This window comes from Culex pipiens, chromosome 3 (assembly GCF_016801865.2).
Source record: "Culex pipiens pallens isolate TS chromosome 3, TS_CPP_V2, whole genome shotgun sequence".
Lineage (NCBI taxonomy): Eukaryota > Metazoa > Arthropoda > Insecta > Diptera > Culicidae > Culex > Culex pipiens.
The window spans coordinates 172,809,959-172,829,493 of NC_068939.1; the positions used below are offsets into that span (position 1 = coordinate 172,809,959).

Below are 19,535 nucleotides of genomic sequence, written 5' to 3' on the forward strand. Positions count from 1 at the left end.
CGGTACCAAAAATTCGACTTGCCGGAAACTTTGGTTTTTAATAGAAGTAAAAATAAAAAAAAATCATAAAAAGCATTTCCACAAACTCCTTTTAAAAAACGTAACTTAATCCACCTTTAGGTGGTTGGTGCCTTCCTCTCATTTATAGAGTGATTACATCCCCTAAAGTGTCCACATGGTTTATGGATCTCCCCTAACGTGATCGCAGCACCTAAGAGGTCCTAATAAAAATAAGTGACGAGTAAAAAAAACAGACTTCCTACAGACTTTTTGTCAAGATTATACAGACATCGCCTTTCAGGAAAATGACATCCCTCTACAAGGCTTTTTTCGTGGCGATCAGACGGGACCATTTGAGGTTATGTAAATTCAGACCATTTTTTAAACTGCTTGTAATTTTAGATAGGTAAGTCAGATCTTGAAAATTCTTAATCCACAAGAAAGGTCTTCTCATATGCTTTCTAAAAATATATAACATATGAGGGTTTCATGAAAAAACCACCCTTTTTACCATAATTTTAATTTAATATGAAACAGTGTTTTAACATAACTTTTTAAATACATGATCAAACTGCATGAATTTAAATAGCAACTTAGGGAACGTTAAGACGGATCGATTAGAACCATTCCGGCCAAAATCGGTTGAGCCTGTGACAAGATATTCCAGTGACATTGATTTGGTACACATGTCTACATACAGCCAAACACACAGACATTTGCTCAGCTGGTGATTCTGAGTCGATATGTACAAATGAAGGTAGGTCTAGGACGTCTAACTAAAAAGTTCGTTTTTCGAGTGATTTTATAGCCTTTCCTCAGTAACGTGAGGAAGGCAAAAATATTACCGTACAGTCCAGACTCGATTGTCCGAAGGCCTTGGCAAAATTTCACTTCGGATAATCGAATCACGAATAAAAAAAATGTTTTTCGTTGTATTATTTTGATTGTTGAGCAAAATGGCGATAATGAAATATTGAAAAAAGGCATTTTTTTTTAATTTTACAGGCAATCAATCATTTAAATTTGACTCAAATGGGTTCTCAGAATTCGAATTTGATGTGAAAAGTAAGAAAATAAAAAAAAACGAAAAAAAAAATTTTGGTTCATGATTCGATTATCCGAAGTCCCATACAAACCTTCGTCGTCGCGCACGGTTTTTAGTGGCCACCGATTCACAGTAGGTTCCGGAGAGTCTCGACGGAATTTCACGCCGCGATGCACCGGTGTACTACGATTTTTGCGAAAAATTCTACGGACCGATAAGAGCACGACACTTCATCTGCTCATGCCAAGTATGAGCCCTCTACGACAAAAGGAATTGGAGTTAAACGGGCATTAAAGTTTGAGGTCCAAAAAATGTAAAAAAATAATAATTAAAATTGCTTGCGTTTGCTAAAAACTTCATCAATTCCAACTCTATTAGTTGCACTCCAAAATGTGCCATAAACATCCGGGATTGGTTTGACTTTGTGTCAAAGCTTTTGCAAAATACTGTTAAAATGGATTTTGTTAAAACCTCAATAGGGGAAGGTGGGGCAAGACGACCATATGGGGCAAGATGAACAATCGCTCGTACGGCCGTAATTTTTACAATTTTGATTATTTCCAGTATGAGGAATTGTTGCTAGCAACCACATAACCGCCAAAAAGACGTAAACGCCACGGGGCATAAGACTTAATGAAGTTTTTTTCAAAACCTTCGTTTTCTTATAATATTTGGAAAGTACAAAATAAGACTTAGGGTTCGTTTTAAGGCTCATTTTATCAAAATGCTTTTTTTCCTAGATCAGTAGTGTCCCTACCAATGACTTGCACCTATTATAAAGTATGATTAAACTTTTGGTTATTTTTGTTGAGAGCTTTAAAAAAATCTTGTTCAGGTGGGCAAGTGTGCGATATGGATTTTTAGCATGGAAAAAAATACTAATTTCTCCAACAGCATATTTTATTGGGAAATAAATACATACAAGTATTTAAAAACACATAAACAATCGTTAAAAAAAATGTCCGTACAAAATATAGTGATATTATGAAAATTTACTGTTTATCATTTAAGTAATTTTTTTTCGTAAAAACGATCAAATTTTTAAGTAAAATATCATTATTTAATCTAAAAATTAATTAAACAAATTAATATGTTGTTTCATGCATTGTTCCTCTTGCCCCAACGGGTTGTTCGTCTTGCCCCACTAGTTGAGCAGAACGTACGGAAAATCAAAAATTTTAAAATCATTTTTTTACATTAAAAAACATAGCATTTCCTTAGCTTGTTACACTTGCCCCACTTTCCCCTATCTTTTTGCAACAGCCTCCAACACCTATACTCCTATAGGTCAAAAGTTAGGGAATTTCATAGACTATAAGCCTACGGTATTTACTTTTTGGCCAATTGCAGTTTTCTCATATTTTTACGATTTTTCTATAACAAACATTTAACACCGTTAACTTTTGCCCTGTAGGCCAACAAGACGACATTTCTTGGGCAAATTTTTTTTTTTATATATATTCGGAATCCTCAGAAAATTCCACGTTAGTTTGAGGTGTTGCAGTTATAAATTTGGTTGATTTTTTTTATAACTTTACCAAGAATAGTAAAATCGTCTCCAAGAAGTATCACGACGTGGAGGGTACTATTTTTTAACTTGCAGAAGAAATTTTGTCAAAATAACGTCATGATTCGAAATCCGGACACTTAGTAGCATATCATTTTTGTTATAGCTGGCAAAAAATCATGTTATCAGTTGGAAATGTAGAAATATCATCAGGATGTAGTATCTACAGTCAATTTTAAGATAAATCATGCAAAATATGTCTTTTTTCTAACCTTTTTTCATCAGAATTTTAAATTTAAAATGACTTGTTGTGCTTCGAATCCCGGACACTTATAGAATCTGATTCGAATTCCGGACACTTTTGCTTCGAATTCCGGACACTCATTTTTTCTTATGAATCGCACAAATTTGGACTGAAATTTTAGTAAATGGCATTCTTTGGAAAACAATAAGCTGTTAACATAAAAACAATCGAGATTTTGTATAACATTTTGCTAACATTTAGGGAATTCAGAACCATAATTTTCTGCTATGCCTTCCCGGTGCTTCGAACGCCTATGAAATATTTCATCGAAATGTTTCAAATTTTGGGTAAACTCTCATTTTTATTTAATTTAATTGTTTTTGCATTGACTACAGCGTCCAAACCAATTTGAAATAAAAGTTGATGTTAAAATTCATCGAATAACACAGTTTTGACAATTATAATGCCAACTTATATCCAAATAATTGATAAAACAAGATGAGGTGTCCGGGTTTCGAAGCGTCCGGGAATTCGAAGCATGATGTTACTAATCGAACTCAATGTACCATGCTTTTCCATCGAAATCATTTTGCAGTACATTTTGCTGGTGACGCATAGTGCTTTATGTTCAATTAATGTGCCTAGTTCCGATATATTTTTATCAAAAAATTACATCTCAGGATCCTATTAATAGATATACATTATTTTCGGATATGTTACATTAAACATTCTGAAAAATCATGGAACAATATTTTCAGCTGTGAGGTGAGGTGTTGGTGCGCATAAAGGTGGAATATAAAAAAGGACTTTAAAACCAAGAAATAAGTTTTCTGTGAACGTGAACTACAAATTAAGTTACGGTTATTGCAATTTTACACTGGAATTTGTTTTGCGCCCATATGCTGCTAATATGATTGATGCAAAAAAGTGACACGTGCACTGCACACCAATTTGTAACGGGGGGAAAAAGCCACCACAATTTTGATTGCATTTTATTAAAGGTTGTTCGTCGGTACTATGTCCTGATTTTCTGTAAAGGGACTGACCAGCTTTACGCTGCAACAATTTAATCAACTACACACAAACATCCCTCCGACGATGCTGCTTTTTGTTTTCTCTCTTCCAATATTAATCACCTAGTTGGCTTAATAATTCACGACTGTGTTAAGGGGAGGACAAAATATGATCCTGGACGGCAGCGCAGCGGATCAACTGTTCCAAGAAACCGGCAGCAATCGCCTCGCGTAAATTACCAAGCACAACAAATAGGATGCCGTTTTAGCGCTCAAATAAACGCATTAAAAAAGAGTGCGACAATCTTGGGTTGGATCGCTTTTCCGAGAAAAACTTACGGTTGCTTGTGGATCACTTCGCCGACCATGCTGTTGATGGGAAAATGCGTTGGTGGATTCATGTTTGATGGGAAATGGCATCACGTTGCAGCGCGCGGTTGTTGTTGTTGTTGATGGTTTTCGACGGTATTGGAGCAGCACCGGACGCGCAGCCACATGGCGGGATGAATGGACGAACGGAACGGACGAATGATGGAGCCAGCAGCCAGCATTCCAGAGGGTTGGCATTAAAAATGGAAAAAAAATGAGAGGAAAAAAGGATGAGCAAGGATATCCTTCAAAATTATGGATCGTGGAAATATTTCGTTTCGAGCTTGGATAGATATGCGAGTTCAATTAAATGCTAATGATATGCAGCAAATAGGCTATCGATATTATTAATGATGAATATTAAAATGGAAAAAAATAATATTTTTGCATGTTTGCACATCATATTTTTTTTATTAATTCCAAAAAACTGTCATTTTCTAGGTATAAAAAGGCTGCAAGGTATTTATTGAAAGGGCATCGCTTCGCTAGGAGACGATGATTTAAGCGGATTGCAGACTGAATTTCGCCATGTGATGTGATGATGACTAGGTGTATATTGAAAGGGCTTATGAGCAAGAGCGTGGTTGACTGCCAATGAGCTGCTACTCCGTTATTGACAGATCAGCTGAAGTTAAACAATCAAATATTATCAGTGGGAGCCAACCATCGGTCACTGTTAAACCTCTGAAGATCACTTCTTCATTAGTGAACACCGGCGCCCTCCCAGGAAGCCTGCAGTTCAACAAAAGGGAGGAATCTAGCACACAGCTTTTCGCTATATTCCTGTTGACACCGCGTGAGACCGTTGAATCCACCGCTTGTAATTACGGCAACTTTTTTCTTACTTTTCAAAATTTTGTTAACAAATCACTTTTTTGTTTTGCAAAAAGTGGGTCAAAGAAACTTATTTAGCCTAAGGTACAATATCATTAGGTATTTTAATAACTTTTATCATGTTACATTTCTGTAGAAGAGCAGTTCTCTACGGAATCGGTATTTTTTTAATTTTAATTTTTGTATTTTTTAATCCGGCTGAAACTTATTTGGTGCCTTCGGTATGCCTAAAGAAGCCATTTTGCATCATTAGTTTCTCCATATAATTTTCCATACAAATTTGGCAGCTGTCCATACAAAAATTTGTATGAAAATTCAAAAATCTGTATCTTTTGAAGGAATTTTTTGATCGATTTGGTGTCTTGGGCAAAGGTTGTAGGTATAGAGCTTTATGACGTTTCGCGTACTCACACTAGCGCACCATTTGATTTTTCTGGCCGGACAAAATTTAACCTCACTTTCTTTCGTGTACGTATACGCAACACATGCGCACGTAGATTACTCTATGGATAAGGACTACACTGAAAAAAAAAGATACACGGTAAATTTTTTTGGTGATTCAAATTACACTTTTTGTTACTAAAAGTTAATTTGCAGAACGGGCAAAAAATCTTTGACCGAGTTATGATTTTTTGAATCAATACTATTTTTTTTTCAAAAAATCGAAACATTGGTCGCAAAAATTTTCCAACTTCATTTTTCTATGTAAAATCAAATTTGCAAAAAGAACTCTAGAAAATTTTTGATAAAGTGCACCGTTTTCAAGTTATAGCCATTTTTAGGATTTTTTTTTGAAAATAGTCGCAGTTATTATTTTTTTAATTAATGCCCATGTTAGCCCACTTTTGAAAAAAATACTTTTCCTGTTTTTCCTTTGCAATATCTAAGCACCTAAGGGTCGTATTAACAAAGTTCAAAACAGCAAAATATATAGAATTTTTTACAGCCTTTCAAAAATATTTTTTTAAGGGGTGGCACTTATTAAAAAATATAATAACTGTGACTATTTTCAAATAAGATACCTCAAAAAATGGCTATAACTTGAAAACGGCGCACTTTATCAAAATTTCACTAAAGTTCTTTTTGATTGCAAATTTGATTTTACATCGAAAAATGAAGTTAAAAAAAAATTCTGCGACCAATATTTCGATTTTTTTAATCAGTATTGATTTAAAAAAAAATCATAACTCGGCCAAACTTTTTTTGCCCTCTATGGTAATTTCGGAAAAGTTGGCATTTGATGTCCCCTAAAACATATCAAAAAATAAAAAAATTAAAAATAGTTTTTTTTGCTAATCAAGTTTTAGTGACAAAAAGTGTAATAAAAAATCACCACAACCGCGTACCATTTTTTTTCAGTGTAGTGCTTGTCCATACCTACAACTTTGCCGAAGACACCATTGATCAAAAAAATCCTTCAAAAGATACAGATTTTTGAATTTTCATACATCATTTTTGTATGGACAGCTGCCAAATTTGTATGGAAAATTATATGGAAAAACTAATGATGCAAAATGGCTTCTTTGGGCATACCGAAGGCACCAAAAAAGTTTCAGCCGGATTAAAAAATACAAAAAAAATCGAATGACCGAAATCTCAGAGAATTGCTCAGAAGGAACTGACTTTCCTTTAGTTTTGCGTATGGGATAGCACAAAAGTGATATTTGCTTAATTCAATTTTTTTTCGCGAAAAATCCATTTTTCAACCAATTTTTGATCTTTAAAAAACATTGGAAAGAAGAACTCTTAAAATTTTAGAAAATTTATGGGTTTGAAGTTTTACTTGTTTTATGTGACTTTGCCAATGTTTTCAAAAATGTCATTTTTTTAGGTGTCAACTTTGGCTGTATTTTTTACTAACATTTCCTATATCTTAAGCAAAAAGAAGTATGCAGTAATTTTTCTAGTGTCCCAGACTGTGCCTCTACGCATTTATTTACAATTTAAATGACAATGGTGCCATTTTATAGCAGAAAATGTGAAAAACAAGCAAAAATTGAAAAAGTGGCTATAAAAACATGAAAAAATTAGATAGGCAAAATGTAATGATAGTAGGTGGTAGAATAGGCCAAATACTACCAAAAACAAACATAAACTAAACAAGATAAATGCAAATTAAAATACTAAAAATGAAAAAAAAAAACATAAAACAAGAGAAGTAAAGTTTTTCGTAGAACACATGTTGCTCAAAATGACCTCCTGAACACGGGAAAAATAAAAATTTTCGAAAAAAAAATTTGGGCAGTAGAGGGTTAATGTTAAATCAAATTTGGTTCAAATAAGTCTTGTAGAAAAAAAAAAAAAAAAAACGAAAACAGTAGATATTTACTTTATTTAGACCCAAACATTGGGATATTCATCCAATATAATAAATAAAGATCTTCTTTTTTTACGCATAACCAATTTTTGATCTGATTTAGCGTAAACATAATTTCCTTGTCATTCGGGCATTTTTGCTTTCCTCCGTGTCAAAGTATTGCTAAGAATTCGCAGCTGTTTTCGCTCTTTGCAGTGAATGGTACAGCTTTTTTTTCTCTCTCTCTGCAAAGCTCCTCCAAGAAGCCATGCATTTAAATGACTTCCAAGAAGCCACACCGTTCTTTCCGCAGAATCCGGCAAAATAAACCCCTTACCATAAAGTTACGTTATACTCACTGCACAACCCGGGAACCGTCGTCGCCGCCTTCCCCGCCGCCACCGATTCCGTCGAGAGAGCCGCCGCCACCACCACCGGAAGCCGACCCAGACCCCGCCAGGCCGTTCCCGTTGTTGTTCGACGAAACGACGTTCCCGTTGCGGGGGCTCTTCTCGGTGACCGTAACGGGCCGGTACTGGAGGGCGTTGTACGTCCGCCAGAACAGGTGCTCCCGGTAGTACTTGAGGCCCTCGTAGAGGGCGGCCATCGCGAAGATGAGCAGCATCGACCAGAGCAGACCGGCCAGGCTGTCGATTTTCCACTGCTCGAACAGGATCGTCTCGTTGTAACCGCCGTGGAACTGTTACGGAGAAGAGAGGGGGGAGAAACGTAAGTATGCTTCTTGGTATTCAATATTGAAATTGAAAATGTATTGATTTCCCGGACAATGCAAATTAAATTCTGGCAGCTCAACTTTCCATGCTTGGTAAAGCTGAGTGACAATCTGTATGGTTTGATTGGTTTGTACTATTATTTCATAAGAACAAATTATAATTGGATACATGTATCGATCGACTCTGTGCTCTCTTGTAACGAAGCTTGCTGGTTTTTCTAGCATAAAAGAGCACAGAAGCATCGATATGCTCATGTCCCTGGCATACAAATGATCTGTTCTGAGTGTCAGCGGAGAAATATATATTCCTAGCAATGGTTTCCAAATTTCAAAGAAAAAAAAAAACATAAGTGCAAAAAGTTGACTTCCTACAAGTTGCAAAATTGGGACTTTTTCAGTAAGAGTCGTACATTACGACGAGTGCTGAAAAAAAAAATCAATTTTAGCAACAATTTAAACACAACATTTTCTGCATTTCCAAAAACACTCGTTGGATCTTTTTTTATCTGTGAAACGATTGCACTGTAGTACTGTAAACATGTACTTTTCAGCACTCGAAAGTTGTAAAATTGAATCATCATCTGAACTTTTTGCCATTGAACCAAACATATGTAACTTTTGAAGAAATTTTCTTATCGATTTGGTGTCTGCGTCAAAGAAAAAATAGGTAAACGAAAAAAAAACTATTTTTAAATTACTTTGTTTTGCACAAAAACTCAATATCTCAAAATAAGCATTTTTAATTTTTTTTATGTTTTAGGGGACAGAAAACCGCATTTTGAACAATAGAGAAGTTATGACAAAAATGTTGCCGCCGAGTTACCATTTTTTTAAAAAAAAAACACCCTTTTAAAAAAATCATAACTCGGTCAAATTTACTTTTTTGTGACAAAAATTTATTTAAAAAATAAGCATTTTTTTACCGTGTATTTACAAATTTACTGAAGACACCAAATTAATCAGAAAAATTCCTCGCAAGATACAGATTTTTGAATATTTACATGGTATTTTGTTTGGACAGTAGGGTGACAATACAAAAAAACGTCATCAAATCGGTTAAGATTAAAGGGTCGCTATATAGATCGTTTAATTGGTGTAAAAAATCTGTTCATACAGCAAAAGGCCTTTTTTAAATCGCTAAATACTCATTAGGGTTACCTCGGATCGTTTTGCGATCTTCGACAAAGTTGTTTGCCATTAAAATTTAGCATAAGAAGTTTACACTTGACAATGATTCGACACATTTAACGCCATCTTTTGATGGTTTTTTATTATTAATTTTTTTGGTTTATTTTTGCGATTTTTTCCATACAAACTTCAACGATCAATAGCGACCCTTAAACCTTAACCGTTTTGGCTAAAAATTGGCACAGTTACTTATTTTTACCTTACAAAATCACGCCAGATTAAGATTTTTTCCCAAACTTTTCAATTTTTCTTGTCACCCTAATGGACAGCTGTCAATTTGGAAATCTGTATGGCAGCAATTCCCCACGAAAACAGTATGATTCAAAAAAATATGTTCTACGATTTTGTTCAAAAATTTTCAAGTATAGTAAATTTTCTGGGAGTTCCTTGGCCGAAATAATTAGACCTGTATTTTTTTTGTTTGGCCATTAGAGTGCCGTGTTAGGGTGATCAAAAATGGCAATTTTCGTCGATATTTACAAAAACGACATTTTTTCAAAAAATCAAAACTCCGTGCCATTTCAACCGATTTTAGCAGTCTTGGACGCAAATGAAAGGTTATTAGATAGGATTTTAAGGAAAAAAAGTTCAATGTTTAAAAAATCCAGCCTGGCAGCAAAATAGTCCAATATTTTGAACCACCCTATTCCGGATAGGACCACCCTAATAGCAAAACAACAACAAAATATGGATCGTATTGTTTTGGCCAAGAAACTCCCATGCCAAATTTGAGCCAAATCTGAGCACTTTTGATCTGGGTCCGTACCCCTCATAAAACTGGGTAATTCTCTACCAACTCACACGAAATCGGGAAAAGTTGCCCCGACCCCTCTTCGATTTGCGTGAAACTTTGTCCTAAGAGGTAACTTGTGTTCCTGATCACGAATCCGAGGTCCGTTTTTTGATATCTCGTGACGGAGGGACGGTACGACCCCTTTCATTTTTGAACATGCGAAAAAAGAGCTGTTTTTCAATAATTTGCAGCCTGAAAAGGTGATGAGATGGAAATTTGGTGTCAAAGAGACTTTTATGTGAAATTGGACGCCCAATTTGGTGGTGTACTCAAAATTCCGAAAATACGTATTTTTCATCGAAAAAAAACATGAAAAAAGTTTTAAAAACTCTGCCATTTTCCGTTACTCAACTGTAACAAATTTTGGAACATGCCATTTTAATTGAAATTTATAGTACTTTTGGAATCTACATTAACCCAGAAAGGCATTTTTTTCATTTAGAACATATTATTTTTTCATTTTAAAATTTCGTGTTTTTTTCTAACTTTGCAGGGATATGTTTAAGAGTGTAACAATGTTCTACAAAGTTGTAGAGCAGACAATTACAAAAATTTTGATATTAAAACATAAGGGGTTTGCTTTTAACCATCACAGGTTATCGCGATTTTACTATAAAAAGTTTTGAAAAAGTTACTTTTTGCGTTTATCTTTGTTTCGTTGTCCGTGTCATGTTGCGGGTAACCATGCCGGTTCCGGGAGAATCCGGTTGTTTTACGGTTTTGTTCCGAAACAGTATTTTTGTTGGAAATTTAAAAAAAAGGTATAAACAGTGTATTTTTGAACCAATTTTGTTGAAAAAATAAAATTACAATTTTATAAAAATTGTTCATAAAATAATGTTTACTCAAACAAGTATATTTTAACCAATTTTTTATATAAACTTGCTGGAAAAAGTTATCAGAAGTTCTAAATTGTCACAAACTTGCTAACAAATACAAATATTTGACTCACTGTAATTATTTTCGAGAACAAGTATAGTTCGAGAGAGATTTTTTTTTCATCGTAATTCACCACTTTCGTCGGTGGACAATGCTCACTCGATTATCATTGTTGTGTGACGTCCCCCTCAAAATGGCAAGGAGATTTGCATGGACGAATGGTCAACAACAAAAAAAATGGCATCGCAATTTGAAAATAAAAAATGTTTAACCAAAATCCAACAGAGTCCCTCTAAGGCTCGGCGCTTAGATCTATTTTCGATCCCCGGGGGCTTTTTGGCTGTGCCGTGAAGTGAACGCTACTCACCGCCATCGACATCATGTGGTGCACCATTCCTTCCATCCCGCCGCTAGCTGCGCCGTGCCCGTGACCGTGTCCGCCATGTCCAGTCGCGACGACGCCACTGTTCATCGTGTGATCCTGCAGGCTGTGTTCCATCGAGCCGTGGTGGTCACTGTGGTCGTGCATTCCGGCTCCGCTGCCCGCCCCGCTATGGTTCATCAACATGTGCTGGCTGTAGTCGTGATGCTCCGAGTGGTCCATATCCGGTTTCTGAAAGATGAGAAATTTTTTTTTGGGGTTTTTGTTAGTAAGTTCCATGCGTTGCGAACTAATTGGTAAATCTTTGTGCAGGTTCAACGGGGTTGCAGGGTGGTTGTGTTCCATTTGGTGAATTTGTAGCGTTCATATAATTTGACATAAATTTTGCCTTTCACCTGAGGCACTAAACAACTGACCAGCGGGGGTGAGCAAAAAAAAATGCAGTTTACTGTTGTAGTTGTTGTTTACTACACACAAACACGCCCATTACGAGATGTGAATGGACGATTTCGCCTTGCAGTCCAGCTCTGGCTGGGGTCATTTGCCAACTGTGGCACGATTTAGGAAAACGAAGCAAATGAAGATCAATTTCAGCCGAATTGCCCCCCTTTTACGTTGTTAGAAGTAGAATTGCCTCCGGATGGCCAAGGTCGTCCAGTTTTGTCGATAAAATTCCTCTGGTCGGCTGGTAAAGTCGACACCAGAGTCGGTCGTCGAAGCGTGTGAATGTGGGTTTGGCAGTTTTTGCTGTGAGGTATCGACGCTGCTCTGTATAGTTAGATTACTTTAAGCAGTTTAGTAAAAATAGTCGTTTGAGTTAAACTCTCAATTTGCCAAAATAAAATCCTTAGACCATCAATCATTCGAAAAGCCGTTCAACTCCAAGCGAAACTGAGTTGGAAATACCGTGGAGAATCTCCCTTATCCCTTTAAAAAAGTGGAGCATCGACACTTCTCAGCAAACCTTGCACGGAATGGAGTTTGATGCTAAAATTAACAATCCAAATTTGTTGACTCAAAATTGCTCAATTTAATACTATTTCAGTAAAGTCTGCCATATTTTTAGTAAAATTTACGAATGGCAACTTGTAAAAAATAACAAACACAGATTGCTGGTTCGCTAATTGATACACATAGCCTAAAACTCTTTGACAGCAATGAACTTTAACAAAAAAGTTTGTGCTTTAACCAAATTGATGTACATTTTATTAAAAACATTATTAGAATTGACAGATCGTCAGTTGGAGGCTAAACAAAGCGAAAAGTCGTCACGTAAAGTTGAGTGCAAGTAAAGTGCAATGTATGTGTGTGTGTGTGATTGGTGTGGATGCACCAAGGATGCAGTCAGGGATTCTGAGGAAATGTTACAATTGTTCAGGTGAGAAATTTTGCATGATGATGGTGGGAATGTGGAGTACATTTTTGAGGACTCGGATTAAGAGTTGGAGTCGAAGTCAGCGTCGCTAATACTTCGGAAGTTGGAGTACGAGAGGGGTCGGCTAAATTTCGACAACATTGTATGAGAGTTGTTGTTAGTCGGAATCGGGTGTTTAACAGAGTTGGTGTCAGAGTGGTTAAAAGCTAGGTGCTTGCTATTTTATATTGCGAGAAGGTTGAGTTGTTGGTAAATTATAAAAAATAAGTGTTTGGTGTATTTGAGTTCATTGAGTAGTCATTAAAAAAATCATTTTAAAAGTTTTTAAAGAATGTCAACAATTTTCTAATTTTTAAGATGTTAATAATGGAAGTACTAAAAATGTAATCTATTGTTTAAGTATTTCTGTTTTTTTTAAAGGATTTTGGTTATTTTATTTGGTATTTTTTTAATTTTTTTGTATTTTTGTATTTTTGATTTTTTTTGTATTTTTTTCAATGTTAATCAAAAATGTTTTTTTTATCTTAGTCAATCAAATCAAATTGTATCAAATTATTTAGAAAAAAAAGTTGAGGGATTTGCATGATAAATAAAATTTCAATCACCCTTAAAGATAAAGATGATAACCACCAAAAAAAAAATTTTGATGTCAACAATTTTCTCATTTTTAATGTTTTAGTATTTGAAAATTATTTTTTTTAACGTATTTTTTGTATTTTTGTATTTTTATATTTTTGTATGTTTTGTATTTTTTTCAATGTTAATCATTTTTTTTTATTTTATCTTAGTCAATCAAATCAAATTGTATCAAATTATTAAGCATGAGCATGAGCATGAGAGACCACCCATGGTTGTCCTTCTCCGTTGCTGAACAGGACCGTAATATCCTATCAATACAACTGACCATACGCTTAAACGATCTAATGGTGTTTCCCTTATCAACAGCATGTATGAATGCGTTGAAAAGATAAAACATCAAGATCATTAAAACTAGATCTGAAGCAAATAGGTAACAGTCATTGGCCACCAACGGCGCCCGCCATGTCAGTTTGTAGATCTCGGGGGGATTGGGACGGGAATGTTAGTTAGCACAGGTTGCTACAAAGGGTGGGTTCTATACGATATCCACACCCCCACGTGTGCCGGAAAACTACTTCTACTTGGGATTTTGTTAGTGGGAAAGGGTAATGGCCAGGATTCATCATAAAGGATGATGAACGAAACGAAGTTGACTTTATAGCTGTCGGCCACCATTGCTAGTACCAACCACTAGTGTCTTCCTTTTTATCTACAAGGACTTCGCCGCCCTGGGCTCCTAAGTGTATGAAAGTCTGGCACGGAGCGACGGCGCCGAATACCCATATTTACACAAAGAATTTTAGAGCGCCCGCCGCGGGATTCGAACCAGCGACCTCCGGATTGTGAGTCCAGTGCGCGGTCCGATTGATCCACACGGGCGGGACAATAAAGGATGATGATGCGACCCAATAATCAATAAATTTTGTTTAATGATGTGATGTATTATGCTTTCTCAAGGCAAACAGTCGGAGGATGCGGATGAGATTATTCCCGGTTATTTGGTGTTGAGTTTAGCATAAATGATTCAATCTTAGACAGCCGGCTGTGGAAAGATAAAACCAAATAAAATGCGAAAACGCGAAACCGCTCGGACCGAAAAACACACACAATCGGGGGGGAAACAAAGACGGAAACGGCAACGAAAATCCGGCTTGTTTACCGCGACGCGAACCGTTCAAATTCTCCAAAGCAACTGTCAAACATCCCGAAATCACCCGGGTCGCAATACACACACAATCTAGGGGGAAACAAAGACGGAAACGGCAACGAAAATCCTGCTTGTTGACCGCGACGCGAACCGTTCAAATTCTCCAAAGCAACTCCCAAGTCAATCAAATCAAATTGTATCAAATTATTAAGAACAAAAAGTTGAGGGATTTTCATGATAAATAAAATTTCAATCATGCTCAAAGATAAAGAAGATACACGGAGAGACTGTGCCCAGAAATTTTAGCAATTAAAATTGTTGATTTTACTTTCGTAAATTTTAACTAAAACGTACCTGTCACTGCAAATTTTCAGTTAAGTTCCGTTGGGGTACCTCGGCCTTGCTGTATGGGTCTTTGGTCAATATAACAAAATCTATTTCACAGAAAAAATGCCGGAAATGATGCCAAACTTCAAGAAATTATTCTAATACATCATCCTGCGAAAATAATTGACATGGTTAAGTCCTACGGGGCACCGGAGCCGGTTCCAGTTGGGCACCAATCAACATCAGCTCAGTGAACCGTTTCCGGTTGGAACCTGTTCCGGTGCCCAAAGGTCTTGACCATGTCAATTATTTTTGCAGGATGATGTATTAGAATAATTTCTTGAAGTTTGGCATCATTTCCGGCATCTTTCTGTGAAATAGATTTTGTTATATTGACCAAAGACCCATATAGCAGGGCCGAGGTACCCAACGGAATCCGGAATATCTCCGGTTAACGTGGATCATATTTGTCCCCCATCTGACAGTTGAAAATATAGACAAATCTGGATCTTTTGCAACCGGAAGCATCCAAATTGGTCAATTCTACCAAAAGTTATGAGATTTTGAGTGTTAATTGTTAAATTAATGCAAGCTTGGTAAGTAGCATTATTGATATTTCTTCTTTCTTCATCATAATTACATTTACATTTTCCTTTTTTCAGTTTATAGCCGAAATTAAGAATTTTGTATTAAATTACTAATAAATTTCACATGTCTATTTGCAGCAAAAGGTTCACTTTTGTGAAAATTCTGTGTCCCACCACAAGAAAAATAACTAAACCTGAGACCGTTGTAGATGATGATGACTTATCGGATGATTTCACAGTGATGGTAAGTGAATAAAACACTTAATTTTATACAACATAATAAAAATATGAGCTTAAAACTTGGTGAAAAAATTTTGCTCGATTTCTATTTTTAAGGAATTCACGAGAAATTTGTAATATGCTTTTTTATTATTTTTTAGATTAATGCAACGTAATTTTTTAAAACATTAGTCAAACTTTACATGTTTAATAACAACAGTTAAAAAAAGTTTTGTTTTGATGCTTTTTAACAGTAACAGTACAAAACGTCAAATTTTAAGCAGAATAAATGCGAAAATAAAAACACTCAGCATTAATTTGTGAGGCATTATTACAAAATTTACTGCAAATTCAATAAAAAAATATTGCTAACAACAGCTAATTATTGACTACATGTACGAATATTTTTCTGTATTCAAGTAAGACATTAGTTAAAATATAGCTAGAAATTCGGCACAGCCTATATCGTTAGATAATTAAAGAAAAAATATATCAACACTAACATAAATTATGTCTAATTAAGACATGTTTTGTTATAAACCACTAATAATTTGCTGCATGCAAAAATATTTTGGTTGATTCAACGAAAAAAAAATGTTGAAAAATAGTTGAAAAATATGTTCCAGCCAGTTTTTAACAGAATATTCCACAATATTTCAGCTGAAAACAAGAAATTTTTAGTTAATTTTCTGAAAAAAATATTCTAGCAGTCGACTGCTAGAATTTTTTTCGGCCATTTAACCAACAAAAATGGCAATTCCAACTATTTTTGCCTTCCTCACCTCACTGAGGCAAGGCTATAAAATCACTCGAAAAATTAACTTTTGAAATAAGCCTTCTAGATATACCTTTACGTATATATATCGGCTCAGAATCAAATTCTGAGCAAATGTCTGTGCGTGTGGATGGACGTAGAATTTTTTTTTCTCACTCACTTTTCTCGGAACTGGCCCGACTGATTTTGTCCGGATCTATGTTTTTAGATTCGCCTTCAGGTCCTTTAAGTCTTTTTTAAATTTCATCCGGTTTGGTGCAGTACTTCAAAAGTTATGTTAGAAAAACTGTTTTGGTTGATACTAAAAAGGGTCATTATTTACATAATTTGAAAGCTCCGGCGGATAGCTGTCGGAACTTTCCGCTCAGTGCACGCCGTGCACGCACACAAACACTGCAGTGCTTTCAAAAAAATCTTAACCTTAGGTTTTCCGAGCTTGGTGGCTCTAACCTGCCAAACATTGCCATAGATTCAAGTAGGCAATCAGCTAAAATTTGTCTCACAATTTGACTACGTGTCACTAAGTAGGTGTCCATTTGTCTGTGAACTCGACAATAACAATGCGTCTAAAAATATACTTGATCCGTGTGTCAGTATTCTAAAGAAGCCTTTGAGAACAGAATAATAGTGTTGTGGAAGAAGCAACCGTACACTGGTACGATCGGTGGAGAACGGTAGATCACAAAAACAACTAGCTGAACTTGCCTCGGCAAGCACGGCGCGTTGGCGAAGTGGTGTACGCGCTCGCACGGTATGCGAAAGAGCGGGGTTCGATTCCCCGGCGCGCCAGATGTGCGGTAGCTTTTTCCTCGCACTGTTAATTTCTGTACTCATTCGGCTTGAAGAATTAGCATGATAAATTAATGAATAATAAAAATTTATCATAGATGGCAGCACTCAGATGTATAGTGTCTTTACTAAGTAAGCGTTAGCCAAAGCTTTCAGGAGGAAGGTAGCAACCACCTTCTGGTGGATTAAGTAACGTTTTTTAGTTAATTTTAGTTACTGGTGGTCAGCAATTTCGGGTTAACAAAATCAACAATCGATTGTTGAAAAAAAGCTGTGTAAAAAATTAACTCATACTTTTAGTTAAATTAACCAAGATTTTCTTAGATTTGCCCCGGCCGGTCTCTCCGTGTGCCAATGGAATCGCATGAGAATCCGCTGAAATCATTACAGTATTACGTTCAGACTACTATGGTGGGGGGCATCTTTTATCGCAAACACGACCGATGAAATCACAATCACTTTTTGCTGCAAGATTGACAGACAAGTCACGATTTGAGCGCGTTAGGGTGGTTCAGAAGAAAAAAATAAAAACAGAAAAAAAAGCAAAAGTTTAATACTATTGCGATACTGTTATCAATTAAACGGAATGTAAACAATGCACCATCATTAGTGCAGTTTATTTAGCAATCGCCTAGACCCATAACCATACGGCGGGAACAGGTGAGCTGCTGTAATTGAAACTGAATATCTCAGTCGAGTTCAATACCAACAAACGTAACCGCGCGCGCCGAGCGATTACGAGAAATTAATATTTGCACAACCGACAATAGTAGGGGCGCTCGCGCGCACACATGATCACAATGGCCACAGAACGTCAAGAGAACACACACACTGACATACTCAACGAGGGCTTATCAAAAGTATCAACAGGCGCTTGATTCGTAGCTCTGGCATTAGGTGCACGAGTTCTTTCGAATGTTTATCAAGAATTTTGAGCGGGACACTGGGCCGCAAAATGGGGCAAAGATTGTTATGGACAAATCTAATACATTCAAAAAAAAAAAATTGTCGGTTTTAAATGACTTCAATTTACAAGGATTTGCGATGAAAAAAGAATTTTTACCGTATGTACTGTTGAGCAACATCTTTTCAGTACTAATCTCACCTAATTTAAAATCAAAATCAAGCATTTATACCTCAGTCTATACACATTTTTTGCTTTTTTTTATTTTTTATTTTAAAGTGATGGTGAGAGACGGCAGACAAGACATTTATGCATTATTTAGTGATTCAAATTTACACATCGTTGTGATGCTTCGTTTTCCTCATAAATCTACACGGTACGTAGCTAGTTGATGGACTGTTTTGCCAACGGAGAATCATATTTACTCCCTCTACTTCGGTGGTTATCACACTTTTGATGGTCTTCTTTTTCTGCCCTCCAAATTCTATGAAAATATGATTTCAAATTCAAAAACTCAAAAAATGAGGGAGCCAAAAACATTGTTTTGTAAATAGTTTAATATTTTCATTGAAACAAATTTGTACGATAAGTTGTAAACTCTATAACTCTCTACTGCCCTTTTATTCGATTTTCATTTTTCCCGTGTTCAGGAGATCATTTTGGGCTACTTTTGTTCTACGAAAAACTTTACTTCTTTTGTTTTATGTTAATCTTGATTGATTTTGCCTTCCTCACTGAGGTAAGGCTATAATCCTGCTCGAAACATGAACTTTTTAAAAACAGCTCGTAGGCCGTAGCCCAGTGGTAACGCTTCCGCCTTGTAAGCGGTAGATCGGGGTTCAAATCCCGGCTAGGACCAACACAACTGGTGATCTTTTCCCTTCTGGATTCGATTGCTTAGTAAAGGGAAGGTAGTGTATCGTCACAAACTGGACCTTATCACGACACCTTAGGAAGGCGACCTATGGAATGTTAACATTAACCTTAACATGTTAACATTAAGTTGAGAATAAAATTGCCACTGAACCCGCTTTGTAAATGCTGGCCCCGATACTCTTCAAGGGTGTTCCCCTCAGGAACTGGGAAAGATTTACTTACTTTTTACTTATCGACTCAGAATCGAAAACTGAACAAATGTCTGTGTGTGTGTGTGTGTGTGTGTGTGTGTGTGTGTGTATGTGTGTGTGTATGTTCCCAAAATTCTTGCCAAGTTTTCTCAGCACTGGCTGGACCGATTTTGATCAAACCGGTTGCATTCGATTTGGTTTAGGGTCCCATACATCGCTATTGAATTGTTAAAGTTTCGATAAGTAGTTAAAAGGTTACATATAAAAATGTGTTTTCACATATATCCGGATCTCACTTATATGCATGAAAACCGGATCCACCATCCGACCCATCGTTGGTTAGGTTATCGAATAACCTTTCCAACGAGTCCAAAACATTGAATTGATCGGCAACCCTGTCTCAAGATATGTCCACTTAAGTGATATTTATGTACTTTTTGTTTTTGTTTTTCTTTTAAATTTTTAGTATGTATTTTTTTCAAT

General features: G+C 36.0%; 1 protein-coding gene across 5 annotated transcripts in view; it reads right to left on the minus strand.

The window, feature by feature from the left end:
• Positions 1 to 19,535, minus strand: part of LOC120423434 (DNA repair protein complementing XP-C cells homolog) — a 67,007-nt gene that overhangs the window by 5,724 nt on the left and 41,748 nt on the right. For 2 of the 5 annotated variants that reach the window (XM_039587265.2, XM_039587258.2), the window contains exons 2-4: positions 11,269 to 11,514; positions 7,668 to 8,008; positions 4,149 to 4,178 (exon numbers count right to left, since the gene is read on the minus strand). In XM_039587265.2, coding sequence (XP_039443199.1) covers positions 4,149 to 4,178; positions 7,668 to 8,008; positions 11,269 to 11,514 — 617 coding nt within the window. Of the gene's footprint in view, positions 1 to 4,148; positions 4,179 to 7,667; positions 8,009 to 11,268; positions 11,515 to 19,535 lie in introns of those variants that run through there. The other 3 variants (XM_039587278.2, XM_039587271.2, XM_039587250.2) reach the window with 2 other exon arrangements.